This window comes from Lethenteron reissneri, chromosome 9 (genome assembly GCF_015708825.2).
Source record: "Lethenteron reissneri isolate LAM-NWPU_2019-01 chromosome 9, ASM1570882v1, whole genome shotgun sequence".
NCBI lineage: Eukaryota > Metazoa > Chordata > Hyperoartia > Petromyzontiformes > Petromyzontidae > Lethenteron > Lethenteron reissneri.
This window is the reverse complement of record NC_083787.1, coordinates 8,624,692-8,644,228: the sequence shown is the minus strand read 5'-3', so window position 1 is coordinate 8,644,228 and position 19,537 is coordinate 8,624,692. Positions and strand designations below refer to the sequence as shown.

The window sequence follows — 19,537 nt, the reverse complement described above, 5'->3', positions numbered from 1 at the left end:
GCTTAATAATACTGTGTCATTTTAAAGTAAACAGAAATTTGTTTTGAAGATAAAATTTCTCGGGTCACGGGTCCCGTGACCAGAAGTCGCATTAAAAGTAAGACATATTTAATTTATTATACGTTAAAAATACTATATGGCTCTCAATGAAATATATCTAGAAATATTTGGCTTTTATGGCTCTCCCAGTCAAAAAGGTTCCCGACCCCTGGTCTAGCGCATGCGTTTGCTGCCCTCTAAGGAACGTGCTACCCAAACTTTGGACCACTGCGATCTGCGCTCCTCCAAACTGAGGAGGGAACAGCAACACGACACCAACTTGGCCTCCCAGAACTCCCTCTTGTCGTGCCCAGCAAGATCCCAACATCTAGCTCCTGAACGTATCGCCATGCACAAGCGTAGATAGATTCGTCGCGTTAATACGTCTCGTCTCGTTAACAGATGTAGACCTCGCTTTGGTTTTCAGATTTTTGACCGAGAGGCCAGTGTTGAAATTGACTCCACTTCGTGGTAGTGGTACCAATTGATGTACTTGTGTGTGGCCCCGTACAAAGACTACGAGTGATGAGCTCGCTCTCTCTCCAGTGTGGTTATCACATATAACGAGAGCTTCCAAATATAGCCATTTCAAAAACTGCAATGTCGGTTTTTTTTGCGAGCGGTAAAGGCGAATGGCACGCTGGATCTGAGTCCGTGGGCAGAGCAGTTGATGACATTTCTCATGATGCCATGGTCACAGCTACCACTGCACGGCGTTCACGCGCTGATATCATTCGGTGCTAGGAATCCAGTCGCAGGGGGCTTTCAAATGACCTCTGCATTGTTGGTTTGCTTGTCCCAAGGCCGTAGCCATGGAGTCAGCATTGGGGGGAGGACCAAATCTTCCAGGGGGTCTGGGGGTCCCCCCCCCAGAAAAAATAAATCTAAATTTGAAAACGAATTTCCTGCCATTTCCTGCCTAAAATATAAAAAAAATTCACTAACACATAGGATGGAATTTTTATTTTTTACAATAATGTCTAATAGTGTATTGCATTACATTGCTCTGTTTTTTTCTTTTTTACCTTTTCTTGTTTCATCATATGTAATGGCAGAGAGGGATTAATAAAGTACAACCATAACCACAATCATATAAACATACATCTATTTTATAGCAATATATTGGGGGGGACATTTTGAGCATATTTGAATATTGGCGGGGGGATGTGTCCCCCCAATAGATATTATAATTACAGCCTTGGCTTGTCCTGTAAACATGTGAAAGGAGCCGCATTCGCGCGTGCAGTCCTGTGCTTGACGAAACTCTACCGCGTGCATCCACAACTGGACGATGGCCTTCACCGTGCGGGTAGTAGGGGATGGTTTGGCCATACTTCACCACGCTGGTCAGTGCGCGTTGAAGGCGGAGGATTCTGCTTCACTGCCCTCTGCTGCTCACAACGTGAACGGTCAACACGTTGTTGACCGCCAAAAAGTTCACGTGAGCAAGCGATGGAAATTCCACATTGCCATGGTGGTTTAACTACCGTCGTTCCTCAATTTACTGAGACTTGACTTACAGAAGCCTTGTTGATACTCGGGTCAAGCGCTGTTTTTAGATTAAATAAAAAACACATGGCCCGTACGGGGATCGAACCCGCGACCTTGGCGTTATTAGCACCACGCTCTAACCAGCTGAGCTAACCGGCCACATGATGAGAGGAGATGATTTAAGATCCCAAACTCTATCTTTGACGAATACCCGGCAATTCCCCCCATTCATCAACTCCATTTAGCGAAGCACGCAAACTTCTCACTTTGCGTGCTGTTCAAATTTGTTCGGTGGAGAACCGATAGGCTTCCTCCGCGAGCAATGTGGAATTTTCACCACGTGCATAGAGAGCCGCCAAACGGAGACGAGGGCTTAAATATAAATGTGTCGTTAACAAAATTTTTTTCCTGTATCATGGATGATATTGGTCGCGAAAGCCTTACCTGTTAAACCGGAGACGAGGACTATGAGCACGGACTTCCGTCGGCAGTGCGAGGGGGAAGTCCTCAAAGTTTGAAGAATTAAAAAAAGGGGATGTAATATTGAGTCGCATTTGTCTTTAGGATGTTGTCCTTCCCCCGCACCACCGATTAGCACGGTCGGCTACGTACGGCGCAAACGAAGTTCGACACACACGGTAATTGTCTCACTGAAGCGTTACGCGTTGGGATCGCAAAAAAAGAATGGAAGAGTCAGAGGAAGCTCCCACTGCGGCCACAAACACCGAGACGAGATCGACCACTGTGACCACAGCCATAGCAGGAGCCATGGCTGTGGTCACAGCACCTTCGTTATTCGCTGTCCTGCCGGTGCACGGCAACGTAACTTTGGGCGCGTTATCTATTCACTGTCGGATGGCAGTCTCGATCACAATGTTTTTTTGGTTATGGGGGTTGTTTGACCATACTTCACCACGCTGGTCAGTGGGGCTTCGCGAGTTCATAGATCACTCGCAACAGCAGCCGTACCCGGCTTGTATGAATGGATACGCGAGATCGAAGTGCTTGATAGCCGCACTCAATTTGAAGCGGTTTTCACTGAATTCGCTGCTGTTGGCCACGCAACGATTTCTGAACCTCCCGAGTCAATGGGCACCTCTTGGCGGTACAACGCAAAGCGAAACACACACCCGCTCTGGGACTCTTCGTGGACCACCAACGACGTAATAAGAGTCACAGTCCTTTGTCAGTGCACACACACACACAGGGGTCGGTCATTGCGATGTGTAACAGTACTCGCCGGGAGGCGAACTCAGAGCGCAGCGCGCTAATCTGCTGTCACACAAATGCCACGATCTTGTTGATGTTGTTGTGTACTGACCATCGCGCACTCGCGCGTGTGCCCCCCCCCCCCCCCCCCCGTGTGAAGCCGGAGCCGACGGGTCTGGCGGGGGTCTACGACGACCCCGAGGCCGGGCAGGAGGTGGAGGAAGACGGCCCCAAACCCCCTGAGCCCATCCTCTTCGGCTGGTTCCGTGGTGTGGGGGTGAGTGGGAGCACCCCCCCCCCCCCAAAACACGTGACACCACCACCACCCAACAACACACAACAAGTGACACCACCACCCATCATCATCGTGCCGTCAACCCCAACAGTGGTTTCAAATGTGTGGCGGTCCCCACCCATACTGATGATATCTAAGAAGGCGACAGTGCCCCCCCCCCCCCCCTCTGAAATTGAGTGTAGAACACCGCTCTAGGCTGAGAAAAAGTGTCCCCTTGTTTCGTCTGCAGTGGAAAAGGAGAGAGAGGGTAGGGATGGCGGGGGGCCCCTATAGCTCACGGAGACCAAGCGCATTACTGAGCACCTCCTCGCACGTCGAGTTTCACTTACAAAACAATCCCCCGCCAGCGGAGCGCCTACCGCCAGCATTGACGAGAAGAAGACGTTGCAAGGCTGTACCTTTATCTGTTTTTAGTTGTCCGACCCTCTGGTGACACCTAGCGGCACCAGTCGATTTGCGTCGCGCATTCATGCACCTCCAGAATCTTGAGTTTTCCCCTGCCCAACATTTTTTTGTATCAACCACAGCGGGGTTTTTTTTGCTGCTAGTTTATTTTGAAGGTATGGCAACTTGCTAGTCCAATTAGAATCGTAGTCTCTCCACACAAAATTATATGCATCTCATTTCACCCTCTGATAATGCATCGGGTCAAGAAGGGTGACATCGTGTGAGTGGTGCAGCCAGAGCCCAAGTTGAAAATTCCACCTTCATATGGCAGCGGATTCAGTCTCTCCGCAGGATGACGATTGTGGAATTCCCACAAACGCAAGACAATGTATCCACCCCTGAGCTATGATGGGATTAGCGGAACCTTCGACTAGAATTTTAACCTGTGACCCTCTATTAATCATCGTCTAAATCCCTCACCAACTCTCTGATAAGCGTTCACACGAAAGGTATTTGAATTCAAAGGAAGCTGTACCCTGGGTAGTTTTGTGAATGTGACGCTCCTGCCCCAAAATCTGCGATTTGGAACGGAAACCTCAATTTTTTTATCAAAACGAGAATGGGATCCAATTTAAATCAATTCCCACCCCCAAAATAAAATAAAAAACATAGAAATCACATTTATCGTTCTCCTTGGGCACAGCATAACAAACGAGTGGCTGCCAAGGAGTGGAATGACTCTTAAGAGCACGTCCACCGTGGAGATGGAGCAAGACATTCAGCGTGTGTGTCGGCGCTAAGCGGATGGCTTCGGGAGGCCATCATCCCTCCCGCAGTAGGAGTCATTGCGTGGCCGATGATCATCCCAAAGTTGTCGCCCGTCGCTGGTGTCGGTGCTGAACCTTCGTCGTTGATGTTTTGGATGTGTGGACAGATGCGTGTGATGGTGAACATTTGGGGAGTCCTCATGTTCCTCCGCCTGCCGTGGATCACGGCGCAGTCCGGCATCGGTAACGCTTCTCTCTTTTATCCACCACCACCACCACCACCCTCCACTCTCGTAGCATCGCGCAAATAAGGGGTAGTGGGGGTATAAGAAAAAAAAGGTCGCTCACCCCAGCCGTGCCTGTGTACGATCTGTTATGAGTCTTCGGATGCTTTTGATGTCAGGTCACTGCTCACGTGTGCCTGGGGGCAAGGGCCAGCAACCGTTGAGCCCTACTCTCAATTGCGACAAGAAACCAAGCACCACACGCCTTGCAGAACTGAGCCCTTGAGCTGCAGTGAACCAATGATTATGCCGATTAGATGTGCTCATGTCTGTTATGGCTCCTGTTCACAATTGCGCTAAAAAATAACGTCGTGAAACTCCCTTCCCGCGGGTGCCGATGAGGAGCCGTGCCGCGGCTCGCCAGGACAATGCGGTACAGCAGAGTGCGGACTCGTTACCTTCTGTATGGCACAGAGTGGTTGCCCCCCCCCCTCCCCCCCATGTACTTGTAGATTGTCTCCGGTGCTCGTCCCACACACGTACGAACGCCGCCGCTCATTGGCTGAAAACACCCAAAGCTGCCTGCACCTTTCGTGCGATGCGGATGGCCCAGCGGTGCGAGAATGGAGTTTGCACGAATAACGCTGCTGTCTAGATCACTCGTAATGACTGCAGTCAGCGATGTGTGAACCGATCCGAGGCATGCCCCTTCACCGACGAGCATGGTGAAGTGTGGTGAGAACCCCCACGACCGACATGATGTGGGTTGGTCTGAATCCAGCAGTAGATTGACAAACGCGGCTCTGCATATGTAGCTACTAGCCATGCTTTCTCGGATGGAGGACTGTGCGTATTTTAAGACGAAGATTCGGATCGTGTTCACATTTCCCGATCGCTCACGTGAAATGCTATCGTCAGGTGCGTTGGAGCTTACAGAAGTGACATTCCTCCCCGGCGGCCTGTCGCGAGTTGACTGAGCGAGCGCGGAACGACTCTTAACGATCTCCCCGCTCCCCTTGGCCAGGTCTCATGTGGCTGATCATCATCATCTCCTGCAGCATCACCAGCACGGCTTGCCTGTCCCTCTGCGCTGTCTGCACCAACGGCAAGGTGTCTAGAGGTGTGTGCGTACACATATACACAGTATGTGTATATATATATATTACGCTGTGTCCGAGCCATCTCCTCCTGCTGCTCAATCGAGCATCGGGGCACTGGCGCTCAACTTTCACGTCCACGGCCGCCGCACCGGTGGCAGAGAAGTTCCACGTTACCGCGGCGGGAATTCGACGTCTCCTCCATAGCACAAGCACCGCTGACCTCTCCCACCAGAGTGGGGACTCGCTCTTAACGACCCCCCGGGGTTTTGCAACTCGCCACCTTTCCCCGCCTCTGACCCATCGGTTACACGGCCCCCTGCCACGCGCGTGCACGCGCCCTGCCACGTGCGTGCACGCGCTCTGGTTGTAGTTAGTAAGGGCCCCGTGGGTGGCAGGGCGCGCGGATCGCTATTGGCGCTCGTGCGGCTGATCGCCGTGTCTCGCGTTGTTGCTCTTGTTTCTGATCGCCGCGTCTCGCCCAGGCGGCTCCTACTTCTTGATCTCGCGCACCCTCGGCGTGGAGCTCGGAGCGCCCATGGGCGTCATCTACAGCTTCGCCTCCTGCGTCTCCATCGCCTCGCACACCGTGGGCTTCGCCGAGACCCTCAGGGACATCCTGCACGTAAGGACAACCACACACCCACCCGTCCACCCAGCCACCCACCCGTCCACCCGCCCATCCACACAGCCACCCACCCACCCGTCCACCCAACCACCCGCCCACCCGTCCACCCAGCCACCCACCCGTCCACCCGCCCATCCACACAGCCACCCACCCACCCGTCCACCCAACCACCCGCCCACCCCTCCACCCAGCCACCCACCCGTCCACCCGCCCATCCACACAGCCACCCACCCACCCGTCCACCCACCCACCCGCCCACCCGTCCACCCGCCCACCCGTCCACCCAGCCACCCAACCACCCACCCACCGAGCTGCACAAAGACATGGGGTATCCCCGCGTAGCCCCTAACGCACCGTTTCGGGGCAAGCGCTGTTTGCGAGTAGCAGCACCTACGAGGGCCGGCAAGGCACACGGAAGGGAGTGGGTGCCCAGCACCACGCCCGGCCGCCTTTGTCTCCCAAGCGGCGATGTTTACACACGCGCACCTGGTCCTAATTTAAGGCTGAGTCGAACCAGCGGTGGGGGGGGGCGGGGGGGTCCCGGGTCGGTTCAGATAAAATCGTCGCTGGCGATGGGGGGGGAATCGAACTCGGCTCGCCGGGTTGCGTACGTGCGGTCGCGCTCTGACCATCCCTGCGCTTCCGCTGCCCGCACGACGCGACGACAGGGCGGGAATCTGATCATGGTGGACAAGGTGAACGATCTGCGTATCATCGGAGTCATCGCCGTCACCTTTCTACTCGGCATCGCGCTGGCGGGCTTGGCCTGGGAGAACAAGGTGGGTGGCCGCGTCGGCATCGCAACCTCGCGAGGACATTTACACTTTGCGGTTGAACACGTGTGAGGCTTTCGCGAGCAAAATCATCCGTGATACAGGTTGTTTTTTGTTTGGGTTAGATCGCGTAAATATGTTATAAATGTGTCGTTAAGCCCGCCACCACTCGACACACCCAACTAGTAAGGGTTGTTACATAAACAGAACGTGCCAGTTCGTCACTAGTACAGCACTAACCGGTGTGCTGGAGAGCCAAGCGACAACATTTACAATCTGATTACGACGTTTCGCCAGTAATTACAACCGGCATCATCAGGCGGCAGCCAGACTTTTTTGGAGAAGTCCTCCTGCTGCGTTCCTTCAATCGAGGGGTAGACGCGATGGTGTCACACTCGTGAGCCCTTCACGCTAGAAGGCCGCTTTCACGCGAAGGCCGCCTTCACGCGCAAAGGCCAGCGGGTTCGTCTCTCGCCAAAGTCCAGTGAGTGTATAGGTGTCGCTGTGGGTACCGTTTTGGTGTCCACGTGTGGGTAGCGGGAGCTTCAGTGGCGATTTCAATGGGAATTGAAATGAGACGTATGGGGGTTTCCGCTACGGTCTTGGCAGGCAACAGCGGCGCTCTGTGAATAATGTGTCCTTCGTTTACTCACCACCTGTGCCGTGTTGCTCACCACCTGTGCCGTGTTACTCACCACCTGTGTGCCGTGTTACTCACCACCTGTGTGCCGTGTTGCTCACCACCTGTGCCGTGTTGCTCACCACCTGTGTGCCGTGTTGCTCACCACCTGTGTGCCGTGTTGCTCACCACCTGTGTGCCGTGTTGCTCACCACCTGTGTGCCGTGTTGCTCACCACCTGTGCCGTGTTGCTCACCACCTGTGCCGTGTTGCTCACCACCTGTGCCGTGTTGCTCACCACCTGTGTGCCGTGTTACTCACCACCTGTGCCGTGTTGCTCACCACCTGTGTGCCGTGTTGCTCACCACCTGTGTGCCGTGTTGCTCACCACCTGTGTGCCGTGTTGACTCACCACCTGTGTGCCGTGTTTGCTCACCACCTGTGCCGTGTTGCTCACCAACTGTGCCGTGTTCTCACCACCTGTGCCGTGTTGCTCACCACCTGTGCCGTGTTGCTCACCACCTGTGCCGTGTTGACTCTCCACCTGTTGCCGTTGTTCTCCCCCGTGTTACTCACCCACCTGTGCCGTGTTGCTCACCACCTGTGCCGTGTTGCTCACCACCTGTGTGCCGTGTTACTCACCACCTGTGCCGTGTTGCTCACCACCTGTGCCGTGTTGCTCACCACCTGTGCCGTGTTGCTCACCACCTGTGCCGTGTTACTCACCACCTGTGCCGTGTTACTCACCACCTGTGTGCCGTGTTGCTCACCACCTGTGCCGTGTTACTCACCACCTGTGCCGTGTTACTCACCACCTGTGCCGTGTTACTCACCACCTGTGTGCCGTGTTGCTCACCACCTGTGCCGTGTTGCTCACCACCTGTGCCGTGTTGCTCACCACCTGTGCCGTGTTGCTCACCACCTGTGCCGTGTTGCTCACCACCTGTGTGCCGTGTTGCTCACCACCTGTGCCGTGTTACTCACCACCTGTGTGCCGTGTTGCTCACCACCTGTGTGCCGTGTTGCTCACCACCTGTGCCGTGTTGCTCACCACCTGTGCCGTGTTGCTCACCACCTGTGCCGTGTTGCTCACCACCTGTGTGCCGTGTTGCTCACCACAGGCTCAGCTCATCTTCTTCGCGTTGATCATCATCGCGCTGCTGGACTATCTGCTGGGGACCGTCATGCCTTCCCCCCTCGATAAGCAGGCCAAGGGTTTCTTCGGCTACAACAGTGAGCGTCTCTCTCCGTTCCTCTTCTTCTTCTCCTCCTCCTCGTCGTCGTCTTTGTTGTTCGAGCACCAAAGACGGTGGTCGAGAAAGGGCCGTGGGAGCGAGGGGGTGGGTTGAGGTTACGAGACACCGCAGCCACAGGACACGCGGCCGTCTGACGAGGACCGATTGCAGTACACTCTTCGTTGCGAGGCCACCGCGCAGGCCACTGGCGGCCTCTGGAGGCCTTTAGTGCGGCCGCTGACAATACACAACACGTGACAACACCTCCATCATCATCATTAAACCCAACAATGCTTTCAAATGTGTGGCGTGGTCACTCACACACACTGTGCGACTTACTGGCGAAACGTCGTACTCAGATTGTAAATGTTGTGGCTTTGCTCTCCAACACACCGGTGTGCTGTACTAGTAACAAATTGGACACGTTCTGTTTACGTGACAAACCTTACTAGTTGGCTGTGTCGGGTGGTGGCGGGTTTAACGACACATTTATATTTTTACGCGATCTAACCCAAAAAATCCTGTATTATGGATTCTTCCAACACGTCTACTCAGCTCGGAAGAGTAGACCAAATTACCCGAGTCATTAAGCCATACAATTTGACGTCTAACTTAAGCGTCGACCGGCAGGAAACGTTTCACCGGTGTCCCGGGCACCTCGAGGCACGCCCAGGGTCGGGTCGCGGTTACGAGGGGTCGAAGGCGAACGAGAGCGAAGGGCCTAAGTGATGCACAGGACGTGCAGTATTACATATTACAGCAAAACACGATGGAGTCATCCAACATATTTATTAAATTAACAAATTAATTCGACAGGAATGTTAATCCGGCCCTGATCGCGCCACACGAATGGCTACGCGGTGTAAATAATAAACTGCGGTGATGGTAGTGATGATGATGATAGTGATGATAGTGATGATGATAGTGATGATAGTGATGATGATGATAGTGATGATAGTGATGATAGTGATGATGATAGTGATGATAGTGATGATGATAGTGATGATGATAGTGATGATAGTGATGATGATGATAGTGATGGTAGTGATGATGATGATGATGATAGTGATGATAGTGATGATGATGATAGTGATGGTAGTGATGATGATGATAGTGATGATGATAGTGATGATAGTGATGATGATAGTGATGATAGTGATGATGATGATAGTGATGATAGTGATGATGATGATAGTGATGATAGTGATGATAGTGATGATGATGATAGTGATGATAGTGATGATAGTGATGATGATAGTGATGATAGTGATGATGATAGTGATGATAGTGATGATGATGATAGTGATGATAGTGATGATGATGATAGTGATGATAGTGATGATAGTGATGATGATGATAGTGATGATAGTGATGATGATAGTGATGATAGTGATGATGATAGTGATGATAGTGATGATGATGATAGTGATGATAGTGATGATAGTGATGATGATGATGATGATAGTGATGATAATGCCCTCTGCTTCGCAAGCGACGATGGGTTTTTTGTTGCACGCCTTAGGGGCCGTCCATAAATGACGTCACGCACCTAGGGGAGGGGCAGACATTTGTGATGATGTGTAACGAGGGGGGGGGGGGTTGAGAAATGTGACGTCACATCAAAATGCGCAACTTTAAATAAATATAGAATTGTTATAACAACACTAATTGTTATAACAACACTCCTACAACATCAGAGTGCAGCACCACATTAAATACGCACTACAATGACAATAGTTTAAAGTGATTTGAAGCATATTTAATTATTTAAATGGAAAATATGGTTTTGAGGGGGGGGGGGGGCAGAGCTTTGTGACGTCATATTTGAGGGGGGGGGTCTGACTTTTTGTGACGCTGTGTGACGAGGGAGGGGGGGGGGGGTAAAAATCGTCCAAAATCGCGTGATGTAATTTATGGCCGACCCCTTATACTTTTTACACTCACGCCACCGATCTGCGTTTCCTTTTTTTTTTACAGCAAAAATCTTTAACGACAACTTCACCCCGTCTTTCCGCGGGCCGTACGACTTCTTCAGGCTGCTGGGCATCTTCCTGCCCTCCGTGACGGCCATCCTCACTGGCGCCAACATTTGTGGAGACCTGAAGGTAGAGGGAAAGCCGTTCATGCCCGTCAACTTTTACTTAATCTTCCACACAATGCCACGTAGGTGTAATGGGTTCCGGAGACACTTTGTAGATGCAACTTCTTTATTACAATACACCACTCCAACAGTCCTGATACACTGTTGCAGCCTAGGGACACAGCCTACTTCTAGCTTGCCTGACACTGGCTACGCTCTCGGGTCCTCCGGCTACAATTACCCTAGGGGAGGCTACCTGACCCGACCCAGCCAAGGTGCGGTTCTAGACTCTGGCTTCCTCAGACCTCGCCCTTACAAGGGAGTAGAGCCGGGAGTCCCAGAATCCCACTACTGGCCCAGGCAGCGTCCCGGCCCTTACAAGGACAAGCGGGGCGAGGAGGTCCAGGGTCCTACGCTGGCTGGTCTTCGTACTTCGTCTGCGACTGGTCCCGATCGGCTGGGGAGCGGCCCTTTTATCCCCCTTGCCCATCGAGGGGTGGGGTTGCGTGGGATTGTAGATCCCCCGCAGCCTCCCGTTGGTGGCGCCAAGGGGCTCAGCTTCCTAGGATCCTGAGCCCCCAGCAGCCCCCCCCCCTCTTGGGCTTGCACAGTGGCCCCTCCCCTGGGGGTCCGAGGTACCCCTGCAGATGGGTCCTGTCCACCACTGCCGGTAAGTGTGGCCCATCTACGGCACTACATAGGCACCAGGGTTGCCATCGGTCCCAGTGTTGGTTGTTCCCCGGGACGTCTAATTTTTGATGCAGTCATCTTGGGAAAACTGCATGAAGAGCCGTCCCTTGGATACATGGAGATTCACCGCGATTGCCCCGTGCCCCGTGCTTTAGGGGGCCCCATGCTTCGACGTCACGGTGTCAGATGCAAATGTTGGGGGGGGGCACGGTGGGTTTCACCCTGGGCCCCGCATCCCCCCTATGGACGGGCCTGCCCGTATGTAAACCCAGGACATTACAAGTTCTGCTTTTTGTCAATTGTCTAACAACAACAATGACAATAATACTCTACTCGGGCCAATGAACGTGTCGTTCTCCCCTCTTTCGTTATCTGTGAGATATTCTCCTGCGATGTCCCAGTATTTCTCGTTTGTACCTCTGGCAAACCTCATGAAATGACAAGTTGAGTGCCGCGTCACACTGACATAAGAACGGAGATGCAAAGGTGCGGCCCGCTTGCTTTCTGGGCTTTCGTGGGCCAGCTGTCAACGTTTTCCCTCTCGGACACTAAGCAATGGCCTTTGTTCTTTTAATGCAAGGACGAAAGGAAAGCAGAGGCAGTGTTGAGAGAGGGCGCTTGCCAATAAACCAGGGGCATTTATGACAAAATCTGCTGATGACACCCAGAAAGTTGGAACCAGTTGACGGTCGGCTTTGCCTAAGCGAATGCTTGCTGGCGGGTCTCAACGGCGAGTCGGGACAAGATGGCGGCACGTCCCCAACCGTCGGCGACTGCAGCAGAGTCGTTGACCATTCCGTTGAGTTTTGTTTGTGAGTTGAGCTATTACTTTACCTCTGTGAAAAAATAGCTTCATAGCTCATCGGACTGCTCCAATATAAATACATATTGTGATCCTGCTTTGTGCACCGCTGCTAAGTGAGCGTCGCACAACGGCTTCCGTTGTGGTGTTTCTTCGTCGAGTAAAAAGTCACCGTTCCTCGTGGACATTTCTCCGATTGCTCTCCGCCTTAGGAACCAGCCACAGCTATTCCCAAGGGGACCTTTCTGGGCATTGCCGTCACAGGATTGTCCTACGTCATGATTTCCACCACCATCGGTGAGTCATTCTCTGCATATATAACCGATGCATAACGTGTAATTCTATAAATGGATAGCGTGCCTTTCATGTTGTGTTTAGTATAATCTCATCTTAAATGCATTTTTTTGGATCAACACACATCCTGCAGACTCAATGTTTACTCAACTTCGTCATTTTCTTTCAACTGCAATTTCGCGATAAACTGGTGTCGCTGTAATTCTTTATCTGCTCGCGTTCACCGCCCCTGCTTAGCGATAGCGCAATGATCGATAACCCCCCCTTTCCACCGGCACATCCGAGCTACGCCAGCACGGGGCCCTCACAGTTACAGGAGTCGTGCTCTGCCGGCTCTTTGCCTCATCGAGCACGCAACCAAACGGTGATATTTGCCGGTCTCGCATCTCGGACCTGTGCTCGGGGCCAAGCAAGCGCCGAAGGGTGGGACTAACGACTCTTTGTCAGCGCGCCATGAGGACACGGCCATCGCGGCCATCGTCCGTCTCGCAAGCTGCGTCGGGCCCAGCGCGTTGCACTGTGGCCCTGGCGCAGCTGCCGGTCCCCACTGCGCTGTGGAAGGAAAAAGAAGGTTAGAACGTGAGATGTAGAGCATGCGTGACCCGCGTGCGTTGTTCTCTCACCCCACCCCTCCACACCAGGCTCCGTCGTGCTGCGAGACGCCACGGGCAACCTCTCCGACTCCCTGACATACATAGCGCCCCTGATAAACAACACGAACATCACGAGCACCGCCATGCCCAGCATCCTCTCCACCGTGCTGAGCAGCACGATCAACTCCACCATGCTGAGCAGCACGATCGACTCCACCATGGCGACCGCCAACACCACCATGGCGATCGCCAACTCCACCGTGGCGGCCGCGCGCGTGTGCACCTTCACCAAGACGGGGTGCGATCTCGGCTGGAACTTTGGCGCTTGCAACGTGACTACGAGCATCGCTCCTGGCTTCAGTCCCTGCAGCTACGGCTTCATCAACCAGTACCAGGTGCGTGAAAGAGCCGTCCCTGGCCTCGAGCCGGTGCTTTGCCGGCCTTTCCTCCGTCTTGCAATGAGCATGGGCAGGGGCCGGGGTTTAACTGGGCGCAGCAGCCGCTTTTGTGGCTGTAGCCCCAGTGCCTCAGATTTTAAGGGACCCGTTCAGTGATGCTTGAGACGCAACACACACCAACCACCGCCACGATAAATAATAATATACGTAACTTTGGTGATTGAAGCCGTAAATGTCATTGTATGCGTTGCTGCTGGTTTTGATTGAGCCTACTGTTGGTATATATCCCATTTAAAAACCAGAACTGAACTAACCAAGGTGAATAAGAACAGGGAGTTTGGCCATTAGGTTAGGGTGGTGGTAAAACTGGCAAGGGACGGTCGTCAATTTGGTCCTGAAAATGGAGCAGTGCTCTACAGGCCTGAGCTATTGATGTAAATTACATATGGGCATACTATGAGCCAGTCTCTTCATAGGGACAAATCACTCTTGACTTCTCGCAAAAGTGGTCGTAATTTTATTGATCTCAGAGGAATGATGGATTGAGTCCACTCCCAATGGGGATTTGAGTTATCTCTTTTGTAAGTTGAGTTTACCGAGCCGAATTGTTACTCAACTAACAAGAGTCTTTTGCCTGCAATGTAAGATCCGGCTGCTGACCTACGAGGCTTTCAGTGGGTTAGCCCCACAATATTTTCAGGAAATGATCCACTTTTATACTCCAACGATCTCCCTGAGATCTTAGGATCACCTTCTTTTCAGTACTCCGAGGCCAAGGCTCTGTTCCTGGGGTGATCGGGCTTTTGCCGGTGCAGCTCCCAAAGCTTTGGAACGCCACAGGATGATAGGACGCACGTCGGCCACCCTCCACGCCGCTGCCGATAAGAGGAGTTCTACCATACCGCTTGTGGCAAAAGTGGTTAAAATTTACGATGTGATGACGATGCGCGTCGCTAAGCGCTGTGCCCGTACCCGTGGTGTCTAGGTCATGGCGATGGTGTCTGCGTGGGCCCCCCTCGTCTACGCCGGCATCTTCGGAGCCGGCCTCTCCTCCGCTCTGGCCTCTCTCATCAGCGCGCCCAAGTGCTTCCAGGTGAGGAGAACGTTTGGCGACGGCGGTCTGTTGCCGGATTTGCTCCGTTGGCGTTACGCGCTTCCTGTGACCAAATCACACGGGTCATGCCCGATCTTGTCACATCTCGGAAGCGAAACAAGGGGGAGAACCAGCGCAGCGCTTGGACGTGTGACCGCCGTGCATGGCATAGGCGTTGCAGGTTGGGTTGCCACCTTGTCCTGGTTTTCCCAGGATCGTCCTCTTGTTGATCTGGCTGCTGTCTTGATAAATCCGCCAGTCTTCCCGCGACATTAAAAGTCCCGGTATTGGTCAGCTGTGCATTACTACGCCACTCTAGACAACGCATGTGCACGTCGTTCTTCTTCTCTTCTGGTCTTGTGAGAAATTATTTTAGCTTCCCATCATATTCCATGACATGGCAATCATAGTTGCAGGCCGCTGCAAGGCGCATTCCAGATGATTTTCAAAATTCACTGTTGTACTGTACCACGCTCCCACATCTATGGTCCGCACCTTTACCAACCCACAATGACCAGCGTGGTGAAGTATGATACAAAAAACCTCCACCACTTGCAACGATGCGGGGAGGCCCTCATCCAGCAGTGGATTGACAACAGGGCCGCACGTGTACACGTTGTGCTACGCGATAACGGTGCGGTCCACTGGTCTACTTGCAGGCTCCTGTTGGACTCTGTCGGTTTGTTTTTGTTGCTGAACTGTGTTGTGCTTCTTTCAGGGAGTGGCCAGGGATAACATTTACCCTGGAATCACGATCTTTGGCAAGGGCTATGGCAGGAACCAAGAGCCCATTTTTGGGTACCTGCTGGCCTACACCATTGGAATTTGCTTCATTTGCATTGGTAGGTCTGCTTCGCGTGTTCCCCTCACATCCACGTGTATTTTTTAATCTGGTACTTTGTCAAACTTGCCGACCTTACAGAAACAACATCGAGGCAGGCCGGTGCCTGCCCAGGTGAAGAATTTACCCAGATTGCTTCAGACTCGCGGAGAGACCCACAGTCACGCATAGAGTGCTTTTGTGGAATATTGTTTTTTTTTATACAAATAAGCAAAGTAATAGATGGGAATAATAATTGTAACTAGAAGTTGGAACAAGAGAGTCAAAGTTGATTTCCTGCTGCTCAAATCAGCATTGAGGCGGTACTCATCTCATATTTACAACCCTGAGCCCGTTGTGGAATTTCCACATCCCTATGGCACAAACTGATGGCTACCCCACAAAGTTTTGACATCACATGGGATCATGACATCATCGCATTTGCACACGTGACCAGTAATCTCGATATCTTGTCTCCAGGTCTCTTCACTCTCCTGTCTCGCTTTGATCTCACCAATATGAATTCCTTGTCCAGAGCACTCGCACCTCTATCTCTTGCTCATCTCCCATCTTACTACGAAGCTCCATCCCTTCATGCCTTGGCGAGCCATATCTCTTGGCGCGTCACTCTAAAAGCCTTCTTGGGCCCGGTGTTTTCACGCCGGCTGCCCGTCAACGAATCAATCTTGGCGTAGAGTGTGTTTCGTCGAGCAGGTGTTGCATTTATGCATTATGTTGAACTTCTTTCGCACCGTACGTAGCCCAGCGTGCTAATCGGAGGTGTGGGATGCGTGTCGACTACAGCGGTGTGCGGTGAGGGCTTACGGAGGCCGCCGGTTTTAAATGGGATGGGTGAGCAGACGTCGTTCTAACAAAAAAAAAACATTGTGTTACAGCTGACCTGAACCTGATCTCGCCTATCACGGCCTGCTGCTTCCTGAACACCTACGTCATCCTCAACTTCAGCGTCTTCCACTCCAGTGTGGTGAAGGCTCCAGGTGAGCGGGGGGCCCATCCACTTGGCGACACATCGCGACCACTGCCGTAGAAACAATGACGATGGTGTGCAGAGTTTAATTTTACATAAAAAAATTTAAATGGAACCTCTCTTTAGAAATGTCGTTAGGTTTACAGAGCCGCCGTGGCACGAGGTGTACACGTCTTTCTTTTGTGCACGCAGGCTGGCGGCCAGACTTCAAGTACTTCCACCCGGCGATCGCCATCATCACCATGGTGTTTGACATTGTCATCATGTTCCTGATCCTGTGGTGGGGAGCCGTCCTCTCGCTGGGAATCTGGGTCGTGCTCTACTTCTACTGCATGTACAAGAAGCCAGGCACGTTGGAACTCATCGCCCCTTACCAACTTATGCATTTTCCTCATAAACTAAACATGTGAACACATCCTGTTAAACCCAGTTTGTTTATTACTAAATTATACACTGTCCTTCCTAAGGAGGAAAACAAACCACAAGTAGAAGTCCATTCCGCATCTCCCAATAGAATTATGTATTATTCCTTCGGCCAATTTGGCTTTCCAGACCAATGTAATCCAGCAGCATTTGGTTAAAGCAAGCAAAAGCTGGATTAGTTTCGATCTTCTTGGTCTCATCAGGAGAGTCAGGCTTGTTTAAAATAAAAGATCTGTTTGCCAAGACAAAAAATGTAATGTGTTTATTTCTCACGCAGAGGTCAACTGGGGTTCATCAGTGCAGGCGATGGGCTTCCAGACCGCTCTAGCCACAACACTGAACTTGGACAACGTCAAGGAGCACATCAAGGTTTTCAGGTAGAGTTGTTATCACATCACGCCAGGCCGAGACTACAGTGCTGGCAGTTGGGCAGCTTGAATCACGAAGCGCGGACACTGGGTTCTCGTTATAAAGTCATCCGTGTGTTGTTTGGTATTGGTGCCATTGTTACAGCAGCAAGGCTATCGCGAAGTCACTGTCGCTCAAAGTCGAGTACCGTCTGCAGTAGTTTTACACCGGGGGGTTGGGAGAGAGGAGAATCAATGTTGCCGTATTCAGTCATTTGCGAGTAACTTTGAAATTTGGCAAATACAGACCGTGATCCCGGGACACGTGGCCCACTCCTTTCCCGATAACGTCACGGGATCTTCGTAGTCCACCATGCTGTGGAGTGGACGGCACACTCTTTGGCTCAGACACCTGCGGTATTAAATCGGGGTGGCCAAAGTCACGGTTTGCGAAATCCGTAGATAACTCCACGCGCATGTTGCGGTCGAGCCGCGTCGTGTGTCATTGGGCACGACGTCTGACGTTTCACTCCACGAACCCCGGTGAGCTTCTATCCATGCCAGCACGCAGAGCAAAGCGCCCGCGTCGCGCCGAAAGTACGCAGCGTGAACACGCGTCGGAGGGAGAGAGCCGTGCAAAAAAATCTCAAAGGTCGCAGCGACGGACGCTGCACGCGGAGAGCTCGCGTCGACTCTTCTGACGAGCCCTGTGACCCAACCGCTTCCTGCAGGCCCAACTGCCTGGTGCTCACGGGGCCTCCGCACCTGCGGCCGGCGCTGGTCGACTTCGTGGGCACCTTCACCAAGGGCGTCAGCCTCATGGTCTGCGGCAACGTCGTCGTGGTACGTACGTGCGCAACGGGGGGAGGGCCGCATGTTCAAAGCAACGTTGCAATGTACGCGACGATGCAACCAGATTTGTCGTCAGTGCGGTCACGTGGTTTGTTCTCTTGTAAAATGTAACTGAGCTTAAAGGTCACGGTTTCAAATTAACGGTTTATTCGTGCTCGGTATAGAAGGCGGTGGTGGCTCCGCGCGTGGGCTGTAATTAAGCACGGTGGAGGTGAGGGTTGGTGGATCGCACCACTGTTTGTGGATGTTGTGGAAGCCATGAGGATGTCGTACAGAAAAAACGTGGAATCCACCTGTTTTGTCTGTACGGGATTTCTCCAGGTGCTCCGATTTTCCTCCCACATATAAGCACTCATGAATTGGCCGACATCACCTTAATATAATAGAGAATCGCAGAGCTTCGGAAACTGTTGGCACCGGCTCACCACATGGCTGCCTTCCTGCTTGTCTGTGGTTCCGCACGCCTCTGAGTCATTCACTACTAGAGCGAGCAAACACCATGCCACGGCGCGTTACAAGTTAAACTAATCGTTTTTATTATTACGAAGGAAATGTTTCACGACGCTCATTCTCACGAAGTGTTCGACACGAAGGAGTGAGTGGAAGCGGCGTTTTTCTCGAACCTCCCCCCCCACCACCTCCCCGGCAGGCGGGCCCCAACAAGAACCAGATCTGTGACTTGCGGCAGACAGAGCACGGCAAGTGGCTGCGGCACCGGAACATCAACTCCTTCTACACGGCGATCGTGAGCAACAGCCTGAACGAGGGCGCCTCTGCGCTGCTCCAGGTAACGAGGGCTCAGGCTTTAGTTTCGCCATGGCCCGGCTGGAGCGCAACAGGGGATGACGGCCAACCATGGTTGGCCGTGTTGCATAGGTACAGGCGGTCCCCGCTTTTTTACGATGCAATGCGTTCCGGGAATCTCCGTCGTAAACCGGGCCATCATAATCCGGAGACCGCCTGCACTTGGTTGTCTTCCTGGCAGAAGCCGTTGGCGTGGAATGTGGAAGTGACGACGCAATCCCTAGCGCAACGGCTTTTTAGACAGCTCGAGGGATCTTCTCACTACGGCACTCGTTTTTACTTTGGCTTACGACGCATTTTCTCTCTCGCTGAATTTAGGATCGTAGGCTGCTAAACTAACGACAGCATTGTAAGGGATTATTGTGTACTCTGGCCCCAGGTTAGTCACTCATAAGTTAAGATGAAGTACATTCAATTTTGATTTAAAGCTTTCGTGACTGCAGGGATTCATATTCTTGGTTCTTTCGGTAAAGTCACGTAAAAGGGAGATAATAAAATAATATAAATATAAAACAATACAAATTCTCACGACGTTTCGACTGCAACACAAGCAATCATCATCAGGTGTGAAATCCACGGAAAGAAAATT

The 19,537-nt window shown here is 52.3% G+C and overlaps 1 protein-coding gene and 1 non-coding gene across 3 annotated transcripts in view; one reads left to right on the top strand and one right to left on the bottom strand.

Annotated features, from left to right (window-relative positions):
* LOC133339434 (solute carrier family 12 member 3-like) overlaps positions 1-19,537 on the top strand; it is a 32,398-nt gene that overhangs the window by 989 nt on the left and 11,872 nt on the right. For both annotated transcript variants that reach the window (XM_061547598.1, XM_061547590.1), the window contains exons 2-17: positions 2,900-3,016; positions 4,356-4,431; positions 5,437-5,532; positions 5,995-6,134; positions 6,806-6,916; positions 8,651-8,762; positions 10,742-10,869; positions 12,549-12,633; positions 13,272-13,618; positions 14,607-14,714; positions 15,433-15,556; positions 16,431-16,532; positions 16,715-16,870; positions 17,223-17,322; positions 18,024-18,135; positions 18,794-18,931. In XM_061547598.1, coding sequence (XP_061403582.1) covers positions 2,900-3,016; positions 4,356-4,431; positions 5,437-5,532; positions 5,995-6,134; positions 6,806-6,916; positions 8,651-8,762; positions 10,742-10,869; positions 12,549-12,633; positions 13,272-13,618; positions 14,607-14,714; positions 15,433-15,556; positions 16,431-16,532; positions 16,715-16,870; positions 17,223-17,322; positions 18,024-18,135; positions 18,794-18,931 — 2,052 coding nt within the window. The remainder of the gene's footprint in view (positions 1-2,899; positions 3,017-4,355; positions 4,432-5,436; positions 5,533-5,994; positions 6,135-6,805; positions 6,917-8,650; positions 8,763-10,741; positions 10,870-12,548; positions 12,634-13,271; positions 13,619-14,606; positions 14,715-15,432; positions 15,557-16,430; positions 16,533-16,714; positions 16,871-17,222; positions 17,323-18,023; positions 18,136-18,793; positions 18,932-19,537) is intronic.
* Positions 1,616-1,689, bottom strand: TRNAI-AAU (transfer RNA isoleucine (anticodon AAU)). The gene has a single exon. It is a non-coding gene; the product is annotated as a tRNA-Ile (tRNA).